Below are 18,799 nucleotides of genomic sequence, written 5' to 3' on the forward strand. Positions count from 1 at the left end.
AAAAACAAAGAAAATTATTTCGGGTACAGGGAGAAAGGGAGTGGAGGTATTGTTAATAATCCAGACTACCAGTCCCATTGCTAGCAATATACCTTGACAGAATGACCTCCACGCGGTTCCACCCTGGATACCACCGTGCTAATTTCTAGGCATATTCATCACGAATAGCTAACTGACCTGCCTTTTCATTCTCATTTAACACTGGTGCCCTGCCAGCGTATATCGTAAACGCAGGCGGGGTTACCATTTCATTATCATTTATTAAAAAAAAGGGTATTATTATGTTATATTATTAGGTTATATTATGTTCACCACAATGGTGTTGCCGTTGTGGTAAATCTTAGTCCTGGGGGGAAAGTGATTGTTAGTAATGGAGACTAAGAATCCCATTGCTAGCAATATACCCAACCAGGTCGACCTCCTCGCGTTTCCCCTTGGAAACTATCATGGTTAATTCCTAATGAATTCATCATAACTGGCCTGTTTTTTTTTTGGCCTGTATTATTGAAAATTCTGTTTACTCGCGCGAATTCAAATCACTAGTTTCAATATTTCACTTTGGTAGATTCTTGTTATCGAGGTAACAATTGAGTTTAAAATTCAAGGAATTGATAATTCAATTAGTTATTTTTTTACCATGATACATGATAATCTTGTCGATTTTCATGATATCATTATAAAGAGTTTTTGAGAATGTATTTTATTAAAATTAACTAAATTATTTTTGGTAAAAATATATTGTACAAATCTTTAAAAGTTAGATTCCTAAATTAAGCCGTCTGAGATATGAACACGTTTTCACAATCTCGTAATTTATAACTTTAAAAGAGTCTACTTGGGCTTCAATTAAATTACGACTCTGAGTACTAACATTTTATTTATATTTCATTAAAAAATATACAAAATAAAAAAAAAAAACATTATTTTACACAGTAAACCTGTTACAATATTAGAAGTAATAGCTAAACTTATTTCCTAAACGATTTTCACCAAGACACCAAAAATTAGAAATATGGAAAAAAATTACGAGTATGAAGAGTTAGCAAAAATAGCGTTATTCAAATTTTCAAAAGAGTTTGGTATTGAAGAAGTTTCTTCATTACTAAAGTATACTTTACAGTTATCACAGTAAGTAGAAAAAATATGACACGCTTTGTATTCATATACCTAAAGTAAGGTGCTCCCTCAAAGTAGGTACGAGAAATAAAAATTAAATATATAAATCTCTGTATATTGTTACATCTATGGGGGTGGTATATTTTTAAAGAATAAACCCTCTTTAATAACAAGATAAATAAAGGTGCTTCCTACATCGATGACGTCTATGATTATTAACAGAACAAATTCTTGTAAAGTCGCGACCTTAATATGACAATAGAATGACGTCTATTTAGCGTCGTAGACGTCACCATGATATTTCAGTTGCGGTGTTTATCTCCATCTACGATTTGTGAGTCATCCCTTGGCTTCAGCATAAGTTGAAATCCATTCACTGGAGCGGTAGATATAGCTATGGTTAGTTGTAGATCTTTATAAGCATTTAACGACGTCACTTCGAATTCCCTAAGGATTCTCACAACTATTGTCTTTATTAATTTGGTGCCGAAGTATCTTCCTGTAAATAGAGTGAATATTTCAATTACATTTCAAACTTTTATTACCTTTTATTCTGCTTGTTTCGTAATGGAATCTCGTATTTTTTAACGCTAGGTTCATTAAATGATGGGTAGGATGGGCCTATGTCTTTATACACTTCTCTTTCTTACTTTCATAAATCGTCCAATGTAAAGGTATACGAAAATTGCAGAGACTGAATATATTCGTTAAAAACATACAAAACAAAATTTCCTTACATGCAGTTTCGTATAATCCAGACTTGCATTATCGAGACTTAATTGGCAGGGTAAATGGTAAAAGGAAAATATTTTGCGTGAGATCTTTTGGCCCAAATTGGTTATGGGCAAGATATAATTCAAGCGAGGCTCTTTGGTAGCACAAAAAGATTGTTAAAAAACGGGTAGATCTCTGTCTAAAAAAAGAAAAACAAAATCCGCACGGCGCGGAGCCCCTTTGACCGCAAGATCGTGGCCCACGTTGCCAATGCTTGCCTCTGGATTTCTAAAAGTGCTGGATTACTTTTATTGGATACTCAAATTTTATTTGCTGTTATTTGATCCAAATTTCTTTGGGAAAGTTCAAGTTGCGTGTTCAATTTCAAATAAGTCAGGCATAAGCATACATATTCCCTAAAAAAGATGCTAACGATTTCTTCCTGTATAGGAGACGGTTAAAATAAAAATTAAAAGACTAACCCAAACAATCCATTGGGCCCAAACTGAAGGGTATATAGCAACTGGCATTACGTAACTTTGTATTTACTGGATTAAACCTCTCCGGATCGAAGTCTTCCGGTTTCGTCCAGAAACGTGGATCCCGATGTATATGATAAATCGGAATTACCAATGATGCTCCCGCTGGTACCACGCTCGAATCTAGGAACATCAAGTAACTAATTACAGGTTAATATGTAAGTGAAAAAGAAATGGGGTGGTTAAAATTACGATAGCCTTCAAGTAGGTATGGCAGTGAATTTACAGGATACAGAGGCATAACACCTAAGTCCTCAGGAATGGCAACGCATGGAGGGTCATCATGGGCGAAACAGTATAATCTATTATGTCCATGGTACTGTTCATGTCTATAGGTGAGGGTTACCGTTTTCCATTAGGTGGACCGTGAGCTAAGTTGCATAAAAATAAAAGTTCGAGGTTAGGATTTTTATCTGATTCTGATCTGATTTTGATATTTATTTTGACGCACTGTATTCGCAGATGGGGTAATTAGAGGCATTCATCATCGACAGGTAACGTCGTACGTTATCTTCATTTGATATGCGCACAGTATTACAAAAAAAAAATGTAAATAAATGAATATATAAATCAATAAAAAAAAAATACAAAAAAGTCTTTCAAAAAAATTACTTATTTCCCTCATTTATGAAATAGTTTGAAAAGTAAGATGACGTTGGAGTTTGTGGATGAAGATAATAGATCTCCCAAAATTTGGCCAATATCCACCCATGAGAGACATGACTTTTTTCTTTATTGATAACTAACCTAGGACAATATCTTCTGTGATTGTCCTTTGTAGCATAGCACCAATCGGAAAGAGACGTAGCACTTCTTTAAAAACCATGTCTAAATACGGCATTTGTTTAAGGTCTTCACTGGTAACATGTCTGTCCTTATCTCCGATAACAGTTTTTATTTCTTTATATAGCTTTTCCTGAAATATAATTTCCATGATCTTATTTTTAGTCGTATGTTGTGCAATGTAACTACAAGTACCTACTTAAACTAAACGCAATAACCGCTTTCAACGTAACAAAATAAATATGTAACCAAAACAAAAGAGAGTAAACCTATATAGGTTGAAAGAATCATCAAAATCGATGCAGGTTTGACGAAGATACACACAAAAATTTTAGTTAAATGAAAACCAAGTTTTTGAAATTGGGTAATAAAATTTTTCGACAGCTACATTAATTTGTAAAGTATAATTCAATAAAATATTTAAAAAGAGAAATATTTACTTGACAATCTGGATGGTACGCCATCATCAATAGCGTAAATGATGATATTTTCGCTGAAGCTTCCTGGCTCTGAAATAACATAAAAAAATTTTCATCATATCATCATATTAGCTAATAACTGATCATTACAGAACATTGGCCTTCCCTATTAGGTTATGTCAGTAGCTACCATTGGCAAGCGGGTTGACAACCGCAGTTAGGTTTTTGGTGATGTTTAAAGAGGAACGCTGCTGTCCATCCTTCGATTATTAACTTTCCCTATTCGCCTTTTACGATTTATTTTATTGTTGTGTGGGTGTCACACACGATTAACAAATTTATTAATGTTTTTTTTTTATACAACTTAGAATGGCAAGCAAGCTGACGGCCCACCTGATGGAAAGTGGTAACCGTCGCCTATTGACATGAGCGGTACCATGGATATAACAGAGTATACTGTTTATAACAGAGTATATTATCTCGCCCATGATACCCCCCATGCGTTGCCATTCCTGAGGACTCAGGTGTTATTCCTCTGTACCCAGTAAATTCACGCCATATCCCACCCTTCAAACCGAAACACAGTTATGCAAACACAACTGCTTCACGGTTGAAACACGAATGGGACAGAGGGCTACCTCTGTCCCATTCCAATCCCAATCCCAAGCAATCGACTTTTGTATAAAGTCTCCCTCTGGTAAGAATAATGTTTATAAATTATTAAAAGTTACAGCCATATCAGCTGGGTCTGTCATTGGTCTCATTGCTATAAATATATCTATTCGACAGATTAAAGTTTTCACGGTCCCATTTGGAAACCACTACGGATATTTATCATAATAAAAATTTAGAATATGAAATCGCGTCTTTATACGTAGCTTTTGCTTCATAACAAGCAGTTTTTTGCTCCATAAAGAAAAGCAGTACCTTTACTCGTCGCAAAAATTAATAGGAGACCAACGCGGCAGTGAACCCTATGCATTGCAAAGAGAATTCTGAAAATCAGTTCAGTATGGGTGATGTAATATAAATAACTTATCTGCAATATATCAAGAATGGGGGGAAAGGGATTGTTAGTAATGGAGACTGAGAATTTCCACTGCTAGTAATATACCCAACCAGGTCGACCTCCTCGCGGTTCCCCCTGGAAACTATCATGATTAATTCCAAATGAATTCATCATGATGGGCTAACTGGCCTGTTTTCATCCTCATCGATCACCATTCGCTGGTGTCCCGTCAGCGTATCGCGTTAGCGCAGGCGGGGTTACCATTCCACTTTCATCCAATAAAAAAAATATCAAGAATCTAGATTCAGCGGTTTCGGTTGTGCATTGATATATGGGTTAGTCAGTTAATCAGCATCTTTTATATTTGCGGTATTGTATGTTTGTGTGTGTGTGTGTGTGAGTGTATGTGACACAATTATGACACTTACAGACGTAAAAATTGTGAAGGTTTCTTTTAATAATTCATCTCTCTTTAATTCCTGGGATAATATAAACCTATCTATCACGCTCAGTTTTGTATTCCTCGACGAGTCTTCTTCGGAATTCATCAGATTCATCTCCTCTTTCTCCAGATTCTTTAATGTTTCCATTCTATGTTGTACGATTTTAGCGCTGAATTCCGTCATCATTTCTATAAATTGTTTTTGTTGTTGATATTCCTTTGTCATCCAGAATATGGGTTCAATTTGCAAATACCACTTAGTCATTCTATCAAAAACGATGTCGTACAACCTGAAAAATTACGACTGGTTATTATATTGATACTATTAGCATGCCCAACTTGCATCCGACCAGAGGGAGACTGTACAAAAGTCGTTTGCTTGGGCACCTCTGTTCCATTCGTGTTTCAACCATGAAGCAGTTGTATTTGCATGGCTGTGTTTCGGTTCGAAGGGTGGGATATCGCAGTGAATTTGCAGGGTACACAAAAATAACACCTGGATCCTCAGGAATTGCAACATATGAGGGGTATTGTAGGCGAAACAGTATACTCTGTTATGTCCATGGTATTGCTCATGTGTATAGGCGACGATTACCACTTTCCATCAGGTAGGCCGTTAATTTGTTTGCGATTCTAAGTTGCATAAAAAAAAAGCCCGAGTATTTAAAAAATTAGAGTGGGCATATTAGTGCCCGTTCTTATTACAATTACAAAAGTACTGCATTAAAACAAAAATTGTAGTAGAAACAGAGTTACTACAGTTGCAAATTGTGATACAAGAGTATATCTAAGGTCGAGCCAAAGAGCCACTGTTGCTATCCATTCTTTTCTTTCTTTTTTCAATATCTTTTTTCTTTGTTAAATATCATTTTAACTGAAATACTTACGGTGGTGTTTTCTCTATAATTGGGTGTATATGAGGCAAGTTTATGGTTTGTTCCTTATCTAGACCCATTAAGGTTTCTGTAAAAGAACACAAAATATAAAGTTTCATTCTTCTATTATTATTTATTTATTATTATAATCCTATTCAAGTATAGATTCACTCGTGATCGTACAAATATATCTATAGCTAACAAATCAATTTTTAAAAATGACTCATTAAAATCTACTGTTTATATCAACCTTCATAAATGGGTTTATTATTTATTTATGCTTTCTAATATTTTGTAAAAAATATATCTATAAACATGTCCACCTAGTATAGATTTCGTTTTAATTCTAATCAGAATCTAGTTCAGAGAGAATGGAACAATGGAACTTTTTCTTCTATCTATAGGCATGTATACGTAACTACGTGGGGAAACCAACTACGTTGTTCATACTCACGACAAACCACGTAACTCGTAGTGGTAACAATACATTCATATATATCGAACTGTCGATTTATTGGAATAGATCTGAGCTTCAACATTAAAAGATCTGTTTCACGATTAAACACAGATTCGTAGCTTTCAATCGCTCGTTTGCCATAGTTAGGATTTGCAATTTTACGATGTTTTCTCCATGTAGGACCTGTAAACAAGCAGATTCACTTAGTACAAGTACAGTATGAATATAACATAGTACTGTTTTATAGGTATTAGTATAGACAATCTAGTCTATTTAAGAAGAAGAGAGTTGTCCAAGCTCATTCTTGCGTTGAGACTACTTATTGATATTATGAACCAGTATCCACAATTAGACGTATTTGCCTCCAACTTGTTGGAGTTTAATCCAATGGCCATGAAATATTTATGTTCAGTTACTTAAAGTTTAGAAATTTATTTCTATTATTGTTATATATTAGTACGTATATCGCGTTGTTATATATTGTTTAATATTCATTTATCATATTTTGTTTGTACTGATACTTTCCGAAGTAAGCATATTGGGAAACTGAAAAGCTCATCTAGTCGATTCAATAAATAAATAAATGTAAAGGTGAAATATTTGTTTATAATGGATAAACTCAATAACTAGACAACCGATTTAAAAAAAAAAATACCTATAGAAAACTACATTATCAGCGATCAATAGGGGCTGCATTTTATTAAATAAATAAAAAAGCTAAAAAACTATTCGATGCCGAAGCAGGGTCTCTAGACAAGTGGCAAGCGAATTCGTCGATGGAATCGACATCGCGAGCGAGTCCGTAAGTTAGAATGAGTCATCTAACGTTGCTTTCTCATTCTATCTCACGGACTCGCTAGCGATGTCGATTCCATCGACGATTTCGTTTGCCATTTGTCTACAGGCCCAGGTCACTTGTTTGCCGTAATTGTAGTCAATTAAAACACTAGTTTTTTTTATACTTTGAATAGATTTTATAATTGTTACAATTTACCTGAGCCACTAAGTATTCCGCCGCCCAATATATCCACCATAAATCGGCACTGGGGACCCTTGTAGCTGTTCTTGTTATTTGTGAGGATAGTCTGTAAATATTATAAATTAATTAATGTTAATGTATGTATATGTGTTTTTATTTAATGGACTATAATAGAATGGTACCCTGCCTGCGCTAACAGTATACACTGGCAGGGCATCAGTGTAGTATAATAGGTGAAGATGAAAAGGCAGTCAGTTAGCCCATCGTGATGAGTATACCTGAAATGCAGCACTATGGTTCCCAGGGGGGACGGTTAGAGATTGTCCTGACTGTATTATTAATGATATTAATATATCCTATATTGCTTGCAATGGGTCTGTTAGACTCCATTACTAACAATACCTTCTCCTCTCCCCTGTATCCGTGTATTATATGTGTCACAGTACACTTAACGGCTGATATGATATGATCGTGATTATAATTATGAAAGTAAAAAAATAATGTCTAAATGACATTAGGAGTTAGAAATTGAAATATTTAATGAATTGATTTTTTATTTGTATTACTATTAAACATTAGCTGTACAGGTCCTGGAATAGAAAGAGGTGTGTGGGGGGGGGGGGGGGGAAGGGTGGCCTCCCTTCCTTCCCGTGGGTGTCGTAAGAGGCGACTAAGGGAGCTTGTGGTGAAGGGATGGGCAGCAGCGTCCCTCTTAAAACATCACTTAAAGCCAAACTACGGTTGCAAATACGCCAAGCGTGGCAACTGCTGGCAAAACTTCCCTTGTAGGGGGAGGTTATGAGCAATGGACAGGTAATGGCTTATATTACAGCTATTAAAGTATTAAACATTAGCAAATTGCCTTACAGTCGGTTCAATTATTCGTTTATCCACATTCCCATTAGGTTACATTGAAACAAATTATGCTAGCCATATTTCCTGTTTGTACCGCCAGAATGACACGCTGGCTAAAGCGAGCGCTTTGGTCTCTGGCCCTTTGGTTGCAGACAAAGTAATAATTTGTAATTATTATCAGTCTAATTACATCTTACATGTGTATAATATTACCTTAATAGAGTCCGGGTCGCTGACAACTATATTTAGATCCGGCCCCAGCCAGAACCTCATAACATCGCCATACTCGCGTATTAGTTCCTTAATCACTGTTATTAGTTCTGAAACAAGAGCAATCTTGACATCAATGGGCGTTATAGAGAATTAGTCTTTCATAGAATGCAGGTATAAAACCACTCAACAGTGCATAACTACATTAATGCAATTTTGTTGCGTTTCCTTATAATCAACTGTACAAAATACAATATACAAAAATCCAAACAATGAACTGAGTTGTAACCCTTATGGCATGCAAGAAAGAAAAAAAATTGTTACTTTATGTATATTGCTTTTTTGTGTATACATTATTTTATCTCTTTACTGTGTATGTCTGTTGTTATTTGTGTATAAAAAATCTAATTGATAATAAATTATTATTGAGATAACCAATTATAAAATTACATTATAAAATACATAAATATGCGTTAATTTAAAAATTTGCTGCACAAGAGAGTAGCTACTTTTGTCGTAATTAAATTACTACGAGACCTACACAGGAGTGAAGACTATGTAATGTAAAAAGACTGATAAAAGTCGGTTCTGAATTATCGAGGATATCGTGTAGTTTACTCGTCAAATATATCGAACCTAGGACCTATATGTATATAATTAAAACGTTCCTTATTTCATAGGTATCCGGTATTCTAATTTTAACGGAAGAAAAGAGGAATAGAAAAGGAGCAGCGAGATCTATGGAAAAAAATTATTATATACAGATTACCTCACAACCTTCGGCAAACGATACAGAACTAGGTTCCTTTGCCGAAGGTTCTGAGGTACCCTGTATGTATGCCATCATCTGTACGACCTATTCGTCGTGTGAGAATAACGTCCCCTGGTGTCCAGTTACCACACTGCCTTCATTGTGTTCTCTGAAGCTTGAGGTAAGTGAAAATGAAATTTAAATAATCCAAATATACATAAAATATTCAAAGGTTTTGGTTATAAGTCACAGGAGCCAGCTGCATAAGTCGCGAGGCTGTATTTGTGCAGAATATGCAGCATGGGAAAAGAAGCGAAGGCAATGTTTTTGTGCAATAAAACACAAGGTTTGTTTGGGTTTATCCTTACTTTTAGCTTGCTATAGTAGTTCTAAGTAGAAAATATCTGCTTTCAACCGATTTCAAAATAGGAGATTTTTAGTTGTATCCTTTTTTGTTTGTTGCGTCATTTATAAACCATTTGAATAGTTCCTTTTTTTATCTAAAGGTTATACTTTAAAATTGGTGCCATAGAAATGTTCTCAAAATCGGTTAAGTACATTAGTTTTTAAATCGAAATAACTGATTTTGTTACGGTTGAAGTTAGTATTTTTTTTATGAAACAATACTAATTTATGGAAAGCAATATTAATTGCCTAACGTATAGACAAAGTAACACCACACAGTTACGAAACATGATTTAGATTCAGTGTTAAACATCTATTGTCACCACAGTAACGAACAGCACATGTATTATTTATGTGTGTAACAGTAACTTAACCTGTCAGAATATCAACGTTACTGTCCATATATGAATATGTAATTTCAACATTTGAGGAACTCTGATCTACCAAAATAAGAAAAAAATACCAGAAATAAATTAAAGATAACGGCTGCATAGGCTTAATCCTTTTGCCTTTCCTATTGATAAAGAAAACAGAACAAAAAAAATCAACGTTACTGACAGCATCCACTGTACGTGCCTAGCATTTACTGTTTACTGTCCCTGAAATAAAGGTCTTTTTCTTTTCCCTTGAACCTATGATTTTTGTCTTTATCATGTGATTTTTTTTAATCGACTTCAAAATAATTTTGTGTCCTTTAAAAAAACCGACTTTAATTGTTTCAAAACCGGATACTTTAAAATTAAACTACCGAACAGATTTTAATAATTTTTTTATGAAAATATATCCTTTCAGATAAGTCTGTGATCACTGTACTGATAAATGATCAATGATCTTATTATTTTTAATACTTATATTTTTTTTTATTTGATATCTATATACGAGTACATACGAGAAATTAATAAATTCCCTGTGTTTTTGACGATTACGACAAGTGTTTTGACTTCACAGCGTTACAGTGTTCCGTCACAGTATCTTGTCACGCCTTTTGAGACAAAAACACAATGAGTTCATTAATTCCACGTATATATATATATATATATATATATATATATTACTTGAATATATAAGACCGATTCTTGTTTCTCAGTGAGGCTAATGATCATACGCAGTGTCAATAACCTCCGACTTAAATTTCCCACTCATTTTTCTTCCTTTTATTCTAAATTCTTTACTGTTCAGGCAGTTCGTCTATGGAACTCACTACCTACCTCTATTCGGTGCGCTCAAACTCTTACTAGCTTCAAAACCTCTGTTAAATCTTACTACCTCTCACTTTAGTACTATTTTCCTGTGTTCTCTCTTCGTTTTCCTTCGTCATTTTTTTTTCTGTTGTATGTGTGCTGTTAAGTATGTGTATGTATGTGTATATATGTATGTATGTATCTATATATGTTTGTATATTATAATATTTATATAATAGTGCGCCACCTACTCTTTGTCTTTTTCTCAATGTCCTCTACCCAAAGGTTGTCTGGAAGAGATTGCTTAGCGATAAGGCCGCCTTTTGTATCACTTCTCATTAATATTTACTGTATTTGTTATTTCTCTTTTTACTTGGTGCAATAAAGTGTAAATAAATAAATAAAAATAAATAAATACTTGCACCACATGTTTATATAAAGATGTGATGCAAGTAAACAAGTAAAGGACTGTTTCTTTCTCTGTTTCTCATCTCTATAGCTCCTAAAAATTTGCATCGGATGCACATATCACTCGCAAATTGTTTCTCCTTTAAACTTAAGATCACTTTATTTTTTTAACACAAAGGGAAAACAAGTATGCTGCTCACCTGATGGCGAGTGTCATGAGCATCCGCAACACCGAGAGAATTGAAAGTGTATTGCCGATCTTTTAGGAAGGAATATTATGTTCTTTTCTTGAAAGAACCGATTTCGTATCGATTTAGGAATTTTGTTGCTAGGAGGTGATTCCAAAGCGAGGTTATGTTTTCACTGCCATATTTTTTCAATTCATTCCAATTTCGCTTCAAGCAAGCATATTCTTTGGCAGCAAAATATGTACGTATTATTATTATATCAGCTGTTAAATCCACTGCTGAACATAGGTCCCTGAACCCCCTGAGCATTAGGGTATTTTGCCAGTAATTGCCACACTTGGTAGGCGGGTTAGCAACGGCAGTTAGGTTTTGGTGATGTTTTAAAAGGGGCGTTGCTGCCCATCCTTTGACCATCAAGTTCCCTAAGTCGCCTCTTAGAATACCCACGAGAAAGGAAGGGGTGGTAAATTCTATCCTGGGACCATACGGCATAAAGGATATGTAGGTATAGGTAAGACATATTTATTTATAAACAGCCTTGTACAAAGTCTGTGTGGTAAAAACATAATATTTGCGATTTTTAGTTACGTCAATTGTCAGCTTGTAAAAACAATATTTTTTGCGATTTGAAATGTCAAGGAAACACTTACCACTTTCAAATAAGGGGGAACATCAGCCCACTTGATTGAAAGTAGTGGTAATTTCCTATAGATAAAAATAACACCATGGATATTCAACAACATAGGGGGAAAGGGATTCTTTGTAATGCGGACTACCGGTCTCATTGTTAGAAATATACCTTGTCAGGTCGACCTCCACGTGGTTCACCTGTAAACCATCATGCTGAATTCCAGGTCACGATGAAGTAACTAATCTGACGTTTCATTCTCACTTATCATCCCTCACTGGTGCCGCGCCAGTAAAAATCTTTAGCGCAGGCGGGAGTACCATTCTGTTATCAACCATTAAAAAAATCCCACAATATAATGTGATGCTCATGGTACCTTTTACTCATTGCTATTACTGAGGACTTAAAAGAGAATTAGACCTCGATTCTCTGTAATTTAATTGCCATCTCAAAACAGCTGCTTAATGGCCTAAAAGCACTAGTAGAACATGTGGTTACCTTCAGGTTTGCAAACAAATTTCAGTGCATTGCCGAGTCCCGGTAATGTTGGCGGTCCAGGAAAATTTTTTGCCATCGCCAGAAGTCTTCTGTTTTTGTACCTCCATCTTAGCCAGAACGATGCAAGAACGCTTACTAAACCCAGTAGCACCCAGGACATTCTGTAATCTGTAACAAAAATTATTTTTGTTGTTACTATGAGAAGTTTAAAATTGGGTATCGTTTGTCAATCCACGATTCCTTGGAAAAAATATTTAGTTCTACTGATTGAACATAATATTCCCTTAAAAAGACGCTAATGTTTTTAATTTTAACCTATATTTATTATCTTGACTTAATGGAGATTTTTTTAATGGATGATAATAGAATGATAGCCCCGCCAACGCTATCGATATATTCTGGCGTAGCACCAGTGAGAGATGATAGGTGAGAATGAAGCAGGCCAGTTGGCCTATTGTAAAGAATTCAATAATAAATCAATCACGATGATTGCCAGGAGGGACCACGAGGAGATCGATCTGATAGGGCTATTATATTGCTAGCAATGTGGTGACTAATACACGTTACTAACAATTCCATTCTCCCCTAACGAAGATATTAGCCTCCATTACTAGCAATATATTTATTTGTTTATTGTATACTTATAACACGGCGGAACAGCGCTGAACGCGGCGGAACAACGCTGAACGCTCTCTATAGCATTCGCATGATAAATACACATTTATCTTCATTTTATACTGAGTTGCTGCGAAAGCAGAATACACGCGGAAAGATGAATGGATGCGTACACGTCTCCATACAAAATCGTTGTTTTCTATGGACAAAAGCTGAATAAAGCTAAATAAATGTGAGTAGTTCCTTAGTCGCCTCTTACGGCACATACGGTAAAGGAAGCGGTAGGCAACTATGCCGGTACCACACAGCTGTAAAATGTTTCAAAAATATACTTATATTTATTTTTAATTATTAGTTAAAGGACTTTAATACCTACAATAGTTATCTGTCGTTTATATAATAATTATTCTATGTATTTGATAAACCACGTAACATATCATTTATCTGATTTACCTAAGTATGTTATAATAGGTAACTATTAGATACATGTTTGAAATTTATAGCACTCGGTTATCCTATGTTCTTACCAAGAAGTGCAAAAATGGTCACACATTGTAATTATTACTGTTGTCAAGTGTCATTACGAAGAATAATTATCTGTATGCACTGGACTAGGCATAGGTCTGTAAGAGATTGCCCTAGCGATTAGATCGCCTTTTGTATCTTTATATATAACTATATTTCAATCTGTATTTATGTTATTGTATTTCACTTGAATTATTCAATTGTTATTGTACATTTTTGTTTCTGGTGCAATACAGAGTTAAAAAAATAAATAAATAGGTATTATTGAGGCGCAAATACACGTCCGTTCATTCGTTGAATAAAAAAAAGGACATAGCAAAAGGCTTTGTTCCTATAATGCGTTTTATTCATAAAGAATACAGATTTTCAAAAGACTTCAAAAATAGAAAATTCATAATTAGGTTATATTATTTTTATGTTTGTTACCTCACAACTTCGACAATTTTACTCCGATTTGTAAAAATTATATCGAAAGGATATTGATTGGTTCTATAGAAATTTTATCAAAATTGGTTTTTGTAGTTTAGTTATTTGATCAAATAACTGGTTTTGTCACATTTGAAGTCTGTTTTTTTTTTCGGAAGACACAATCTTTAATTATTATGCATGAAAATAGAAACTACGCCTACGCTAGAAAGACGAGGATAAAGTCAGGTCAGTTGACCTATCATAATGTTTTCATCAGGAATTAACCACGGTGGTTTTCAAAGAAGATCACATATGGGTCGATCTGATAATACAGTATTATAAGCAACACATACATATACATCTGTCATACCTGTCATCCATCAACATAGGCAGAAACAATTATTATTAAGCAATTTGGCTGTTAATATCTGTTAATAAAAACCGTGTTTAAAAAAATGGCTACATACAGTACATTTACGGGGTTCAATATATTTAATTTTTATATATCTAATTACCAGCCAGAACCAGGTTATCTAACCAGATAAATCTCCAAGCCTGTTACTTTAATAAATCATCATCATGGAACACTCAACTCTGGAGCACAAGCGACTACTAACAATAAATTGGGTAATCAAATTGGTAAAATGTATTCTCGAATGTATAATGAGTACATTATGTCATATTCGCATAATAAATATATAATATAATACCATACGGACACGTGCTACACATGTATGAGTGCTGTTAAATATATAATTAATTTTTTGTCTCACAACCTCTTAATCAATTCGACGGTTGGCCTTTGTTTTCTGAAGATAAATGGGCTTCCTGTTAAGGTTTCCTCAAAATACTGCACGTAGTTCTTCAATACAGGCGGGAAAAAGATTCTTTAAAATCACAAACTTACAGGATACCTTTGATGTTGCTTTTTCGATATTCTCGTATTATATAAAAGTACTACAAAACCTACCACCTTCACAGACTTAAACTTACTTTTTTCTTTTTAAGCGTCTTTAAAAAGAAGGACAACCAGAGATATAAGTGAAAAGCTTACGATTGTAAACAGAAAAGCAAAATTCAATTCTAAATTGGTGAAGATATTTATTACTAGCTTATTTTTATAACAAAAAATATAGTTGAAAGTTTTCAAATTCTAGTTATGACACGTTTTTGAACGCATGTTACGTTACCTAAAGTACTTGTTAGCGTTTTTTGGCAAAAGTTTTGACCTTTTTTCAACTGAAAACTTCACGATTGTAAACACATGGAATCTTCAGGACCTATACGATAATTTACTCGTATTTTTTATTACTTATATTAGAAATAACCAGTACATAACAAACACTTCTGCAATAGAGTTTGTAGCGCTTGTGAATATAAACAACGTACAAAAGAGTTTTTATCGAAAATTTACAATCGTAAAAAATGACGATATAAAAGTGCTTGCTATTTTTTAGTTTCGTTATGTAAAATGGGAGATATTGAACTCTTTTAAAAAAATTAACTCAAAACCATTGCATTTACACGCTTACCTCAAATAGAAACACACCACAAACCGCTGACAATGTCAAAAGCTAACTACTTACTTTAAGGAAATATTTTTATGCGATGTCGTAGTATGTTAGTCCAGTTAAGCATTCAAAGGTCATTCTTGTGATGTGCAAAAATTTTATACGATTCAGTTCAGATATATATATATATATATACATATATATATATATATATATATAAATATACATATATATATATATATATATATATATATATATATATATATATTTTTTTTTTTTTTTTTTAAATAACGGATACTATAGTTGAAATATATTGTTTTGTTTATGATTGTACATTAAGAGTGAGTAATATACAGCAATAGATATATACTCGTATTTTAGTTGCAATATCTATATACTGATCCAATAACAAATATGTTGAAAGTTTGTTATCTAAAAAATAATATTGAATAACAGATTTTTAACGTATTCGAAAATAAATATCCGAAGGAAATGAGTCTTTTTTCCGCCATCAATGTCCAGAGTAACCCAATAATATACCCATCGGATTGGTATCCGTCTAACTTATACCTATTGTACGAGTACATTACTATTTAGTAGTAAGTAAGTAAAAAAATATAAAGGTAACCTGGTTTGTCTTCACTTCACTTCACGTGATGTTTTGAGTTCTTTTTCATTTCCTAGGTCTATATCTAGTACTATGTTAAAAATCTATTTATTGTAAAGTGTTTAAAAAGTAATCTATAAATAGGAAATTTACAATATAATACAGATTTTATATTAGGTTGAACTAAATAAATATTTTATTTATTAATAACATTGACGTTACTACTAAAAATCCAATGCTGGAGATAGTAGACCTTTCCTAATGAAATGAAGCACTTACAATAAATAAATAAAATAATTAGCAATTGGAAACATTTTTATATAAAAGATTAAAATTGTTTTCTATTGTTGTTTTATATAAAACTAGCGGCACGTCCCGGCTTTGCGTAAGTTTTTGAGAATAAAGTACAGTCTATATTATTCGCTGATAATATATGTAGCTTTCTATTGATGAAAGGGTCTTTAAAATTGATTCAATAGTTTTGGATCTTATCCATAATAAACAAATATACAAAAGCCCAATATTTTCTCTTTATATTATTAAGTTTAAGAAGTTTAATTGACAAAATAAAATGTAATAATTATTAATAGATTTTATAATTTAATTATAATATATTAGATTAAAGTATATTAATTGTATGACGTAAAAAATTCTGTAAAGTCACTTTATATTTACATTTAGGACTATATAATTCTTTCTAAGAATTAATCAATGTATTTTTTTGTATGTTTGTGGAATGGATAAATTAAAAAAACTATTCAATGAATTTTAAATATTCTTTCACTTATAGACACACATTTTGACATTATCTATGAAATAGAAATTTGAGGTCTCTACAAAAATCACAATAATGGCACAGAAACTATATAATTAAATATATATATATATATAAGAATAACCCGAATTAAAAAGGTGGAAAGGTCATGTCCGTTCTGTACATTAATCAGGTATTATTTCAAATAATTGCTGCCTTGCAACCTGTGTGCATATGTTTTGGACATGGTTACATTCACGATGTGGTTTGTGATTCTTCCAGGTGTTTAGTTTGCTTAAAAGTAATTTATTAATATTGACAATAAAGTATTTTTTAGAATTAAATGGCATGGTAATTCCACCTATACATTAATGGGTGATAAGCGAGGATGAAGTCAAGTTAATTGGCCCATCGAGATAAATTTATCTGAAAATTAATCATATTATATTTCAGAAGGGGCCACGTGGAGGTTAAACTGATGAGGTATGTTATTAGCAATGGAGCTGTTAGAACCCATTACTAACTATCCCTTCTTCCAACAGCAAAGTATTAGATACCATTTTTGGTGAAAATTGAAATTTTGAAGAAACGTGTGTCCAGGGTCGCCAAGAGCCAAAAATTAATAAAGAGTTACATCAAATTCGACGTTGGTAGTTTTACAAATTTTGATTGAAAATACCAGACACTTCACAGGAATTTTTTTTAGTAAGTTGACAATGGAATGGTAAACACGCTTGCGCTATTGGTAGACGCTGGCAGGGTACCAGTGTGGAATAAGGTAAGCAAATTAACTGGCCCGTCGTGACGAATTCATCAAGAATGGACTACGATGAAGTCAAGGGTCGATTGTACGGACGGGGACCTGTCTGTATTGCTAATAATGGGAAAGCTATTCTCCGTTATTAACAATTCTTTTATCTTCTGCAACTACACGTTACCTTCTAGTACATACCTCCGACGAACTTTTCATTTTTAGGGACACCATTAAAAATTTTTGCCCATGGCGTCAGATGGCCCTGATGACACCATAGAAATAACATATTTTCCTTATATACCATGCTTATAGACACGTGAGGTGCATTATTAAAATTTAATAAAGCCTGATGTAAAATAAATCTACCTAAATTGCAACCTTCCAACTATCCTTGTGTCCAAGGCTGTCAAGTTAAGAGACATTTTTGTCCTTATACGTAAGCAACCGTATCTTTTTCCAAGAAAAAAAATTACATGTCGTTTCGTAATGTGTCTGTGTTATGAATACGAAATTGTGTTTGTAGTTCTGACGGGGGATTTTTATTTGAAATTAACCTATGGCCTCTCGCTTACACGCATTATTCATGTTCTGCTTTCTAAAAAACTCACTACTTTACATTTTTCCACTAGCCAGTCTTGTCAGGTAATCTGGCCTAAACTGGACATTTATTTTTTTGCAATTCTGAGGAAATATATATCTTTTGGAGAAGCGGAATAGATAGGAGGTGATTTTAAATAAGTCGCAACTTCTGTTCAACTTGGTTGAACCTTTAAACTGTGCTTTCAACTTCAATTCCACAGGAAAGCCGATGCCTCCGAAATATAAAAGAAGCATTTCACAAAGTGCTTTCTGGGTGCATCAAGTTTTTTCTTATGACTCGAAACTGATAATTCGAAATATCTACCTAAATGGAGAAATTTTAGGAGAGAAGTAAAATTGCGTTGGAGGCATACTTTTAAAAAAGCAACTATTTGTATATGCAAAGCTCGTAACGTATCTTTCGGGTGACGGCATTTTGTATTTTTCCATAGCCCTAAATTATCGTATGTTTTTTTTTAAATTCATATAGTTGAGTTTTTAGTTATTATTACTGGAATAGATTGAGAGTAACGTCTAGTCTGTTTTTAATTACATTACAGTTACCACTTTACGTCATGTGGACTAATGG

At 33.5% G+C, this 18,799-nt stretch overlaps 1 protein-coding gene across 2 annotated transcripts; it reads right to left on the minus strand.

Annotated features, from left to right (window-relative positions):
• Window positions 1-858: 858 nt before the first annotated feature.
• On the minus strand, window positions 859-15,622 carry LOC113516326 (cytochrome P450 4C1-like). 2 transcript variants are annotated; one of them, XM_052895949.1, is made up of 11 exons: window positions 15,538-15,622; window positions 12,458-12,625; window positions 8,402-8,508; window positions 7,349-7,439; window positions 6,352-6,537; window positions 5,910-5,985; window positions 5,009-5,312; window positions 3,593-3,661; window positions 3,117-3,285; window positions 2,313-2,492; window positions 859-1,615 (listed from the first exon to the last, which is right to left on the minus strand). In XM_052895949.1, the coding sequence occupies exons 2-11, from the start codon at window positions 12,615-12,617 to the stop codon at window positions 1,419-1,421; spliced, it is 1,539 nt and encodes a 512-aa protein (XP_052751909.1). In that variant the 5' UTR covers window positions 12,618-12,625; window positions 15,538-15,622; the 3' UTR covers window positions 859-1,418. The 2 variants fall into 2 exon arrangements, with proteins under 2 accessions (XP_052751909.1, XP_052751910.1); XM_052895950.1 differs by lacking the exon at window positions 15,538-15,622 and adding an exon at window positions 14,521-14,579.
• Window positions 15,623-18,799: the final 3,177 nt, after the last annotated feature.

This window comes from Galleria mellonella, unplaced genomic scaffold (assembly GCF_026898425.1).
Source record: "Galleria mellonella isolate WM207_F2 unplaced genomic scaffold, CSIRO_AGI_GalMel_v1 utg312, whole genome shotgun sequence".
Taxonomy (NCBI): Eukaryota; Metazoa; Arthropoda; class Insecta; order Lepidoptera; family Pyralidae; genus Galleria; species Galleria mellonella.

Coding starts and splice junctions, on each gene's coding strand:
- LOC113516326 (XM_052895949.1), bottom strand. CDS start 12,617: ATGTCCTGGGTGCTACTGGGTTTAGTAAGCGTTCTTGCATCGTTCTGG. Junction 5,313..5,909: donor ATTATAGAGAAAACACCACC/GTAAGTATTTCA, acceptor GTAATTTTTCAG/GTTGTACGACATCGTTTTTG. Junction 3,662..5,008: donor CCTTCACAATTTTTACGTCT/GTAAGTGTCATA, acceptor ATGTTATTTCAG/AGCCAGGAAGCTTCAGCGAA.